The sequence below is a fragment of the Atta cephalotes genome (assembly GCF_000143395.1).
Source record: "Atta cephalotes unplaced genomic scaffold scaffold00008, whole genome shotgun sequence".
Lineage (NCBI taxonomy): Eukaryota > Metazoa > Arthropoda > Insecta > Hymenoptera > Formicidae > Atta > Atta cephalotes.
In genome coordinates this window covers 5,090,734-5,094,018 of record NW_012130072.1, presented here as the reverse complement: position 1 = coordinate 5,094,018, position 3,285 = coordinate 5,090,734, and the positions used below count along the sequence as shown (strand labels likewise).

General features: G+C 22.1%; 1 protein-coding gene across 1 annotated transcript; it reads left to right on the top strand.

Annotated features, from left to right (window-relative positions):
- The first annotated feature begins 573 nt into the window (after positions 1-573).
- On the top strand, positions 574-3,133 carry LOC105627273. Its single transcript, XM_012208560.1, has 4 exons — positions 574-618; positions 879-1,022; positions 2,135-2,386; positions 2,948-3,133. Exons 1-4 carry the CDS (start codon positions 574-576, stop codon positions 3,131-3,133), a joined length of 627 nt encoding a protein of 208 aa, XP_012063950.1.
- Positions 3,134-3,285: the final 152 nt, after the last annotated feature.

Here is a 3,285-nt window from a genome sequence, read left to right as displayed (position 1 = left end):
CAACAATTGTGTTGTAAATAATAATTGTGTTGCAAATAATACTTATTTGATAAAATACCATTAAGCATAAGGTGTTTTTATATATAAGAGATTTTATATATAATTTATAATATCATTTTTTATGAGAAATTATATTTTAAAGTTTTTTCTTAAAATTTATATATCCCATTATATATCCCATACATCTCATTATATATCCCATTTATTATACAGGAAAAAAAACCATTTTAATACTTCTAGTTACATATTCATATATGAGAAATATCTAATTATAAAAAAAATAAAATTAGACGGAACATGGATTTGTAGTAATATATCATAAAAATAAATTATAAAACTTTCTTTTAAATAATACATTTCGTTCATATCAGTATTACTATTTTTTACTTTGGCTAATTAGAGTAATTGCATATTGATGTAAGTACTCGCAGTTTGACAAGTTAATTTGCATATCGCAACGATATCTTCTACAAGTTGGAAGTGAATATCTTATATAAACGCGAGTTTTAGGTGAAAAAAAAGGAGTGTTATTTCAGAAGTCTTAAGAAGTAATACGCAAAAGTTAGGATAACAATGACAAAAATTACAATTATAAATTGCATCATTGCAGCTGTTTGCGTAAGTTTTTTAATTCTTAAATCTAAAACAGTGTGTTATTTAGATTGTAAAAATTTAATATTTAACAAGAATTACAAAAACTTAAAAAATTTTATTTAATATTTTATAATTTATAATATTTACATATAATATTTACATATAAAGTAACGTTGTGTGTGTGCAAGTGAAAATATTCTTCTGTTTTTCGAATATTTAAAATAATTATGCATTTATTAAATATTTTACGTATTGATTTTATGAATTTATTCATATAATTCTAGATTTTTCAAACAGCAGAGGCAGGACTTCTTAACCCGCTAGGTTCTCTAGTGGATACTGTGCAAAATCAATTTTCAAATACAGTTGAAAACGTAAAAGAATTGGGAAAAGAAGGAATCCAAAATGGAAAGGATACTTATGATAGAGTAAGATTTAATTTCAATGTGACTAGTTAAATATAGAAATATCAAATCGTATAAATTAGTTATGTTTTAATATTATTTTATACTTAAAAATAAGCAGTTTTAATTTCAATCCGTATCATAGAGCAAAAATATTATTTCATCAGTTATTTTGTCAAATTAAATTAACAATTCATTACAATACATGATAGTAAACTTATTCTTTACGCAATAATATTTAATACAAAAAAAAATTTGAGTTTAATATATCTATATTAATTCTAAATTGTTAGTATATAATACATCAAAAATAAAAAAGTAAAAATATATAATATGGAAAAATTAACTATAATTAATGCTGATTAACGTAGATATTTTAAATGAATGGTATTTATTAAATAACAATGAAAATACAAAAAATAATTATATGTTCGCTCTCATAATTTTGTGACATATTACATGATTGTAATTAAGTTAATAGCAAAAAAATTTATATCTCTTCTACAAGAAGTAAATCCATTCCAATTATTAGTATAATTAAATATAGTATTAAATATAATTTTAATTAATATATATTTCGGATCATTTATTTTAGAATGCAATATATATATATATATATATATATACACCTATATAGAATTATTTTTACACGGAGAGAATTTTCTTTTAAAATTTACTTTGAAATATGGTAGTTATGGTAGAATACAATATTTTAAAGATTTTTACCGTGCACTTCAGTAAAATTGAATTATTAAATTTATTTTATACTTTATTGTAGTTTTATTAATGAATGAGAGAGATTTGCATTAAAATTCTTCGAAATACAATGTTATCCCACGAGTGTCATATTTTCAGGAAATAAATTTTAAGAAAAAAATTCTCCCCGTTCACACGCACGCACGCATCCACGCACGCACGCACGAACGCACACACACACACACACACACACACACACACACACACACACACACACACACACACACACACACACACACACACGCTTGCGTGCACACACAAAATTAATTCTCAATTGTATTATTAAAAAATATATATTAATAAATTTTTTTTATGTCGACAGAAAAATTTTAATTTTTAATAAATATTTAAAAATTGCTAATTTTTGAAATTTTATATAGTTAACAGATGGACTTGTAGCACCCCAAACAGGACTTTCAACATCTACATCATGCACTAATGCGAGCAAATATATTCAAGAAGCTGCCACGCAAGTAACGAAAATATTTAACACATGCATTATAAAAATTAATAATTCAACTGATATTAAAGAATTGATCAATGCAACCAAAAATCTGCAAAATATATCAAAGAATTTTCAAGATGTTTTAAATTGTATTTACGATGAGAATATAGTTGAATGCCTCGGTTATGTAAGTATTTCAATTAATTTTAAAAACATTCTTTTTATAATAATTTATGAATATTTTTATAATAATACAAAATTTTTTGGTAATGTTCTCTTGCATTCTAATGCGTAAAAATGTTTATACAAAACTTTGACACTTTAATACATTAAATATATATTGTAACCTTTGCTTGTCTTTTCGACAATATTGGAGAAAAATTTTTACTATTAAATTCACATTTCGCTTAAATACTATTTAATATATTTGAATTATGTAAATTTTCATGTATTTATAATACATTAATTATTTTAAAAATGACTTCATATTAATATTAATTATATTTTTATTAAGAGTTGCAAATATTATTTTGTACAAATTTTATATTTTTTATTTTATACAAATTTTATATTTTTTATTTTATACAAATTTTATATTTTTTTTAAATTAGTAACACGCCGATCAATACCGATCACTAATTCGGCAATAAAAGTTCAAATGTATTCATAGGTGATCAGCATTTAATGTGTTAAATTATTATAATTGTTCAAAAACTTTTTAAAGAATTTTAACATTTTTTTTTTTTAGGTTAAAAAGAATGTTTCCGAAATAATAACAAAAATTATAGATACGTCACATCAAACAGTCTTCGTTGTAAAAATGTGTTTGGAAACAGGAATTAAGCAATTAACCAACGAAGCTATGAGCCAAATCATCCAATCCGTGGATCAATGTGTCCAAAATTTTACTTTTACGCTACCATTTAAATTATAAATTATTTATGGATCAATGTATATTTGTATCTGCATTATAATATATATCAACATATATGAATAATATATATATATATAATATATATATAATATGTATAATATATATGTATAATATAATATAATATAATATATATTATATATATATATATATAT

Coding starts and splice junctions, on each gene's coding strand:
- LOC105627273 (XM_012208560.1), top strand. CDS start 574: ATGACAAAAATTACAATTATAAATTGCATCATTGCAGCTGTTTGC. Junction 619..878: donor GCATCATTGCAGCTGTTTGC/GTAAGTTTTTTA, acceptor ATATAATTCTAG/ATTTTTCAAACAGCAGAGGC. Junction 1,023..2,134: donor GAAAGGATACTTATGATAGA/GTAAGATTTAAT, acceptor AATTTTATATAG/TTAACAGATGGACTTGTAGC.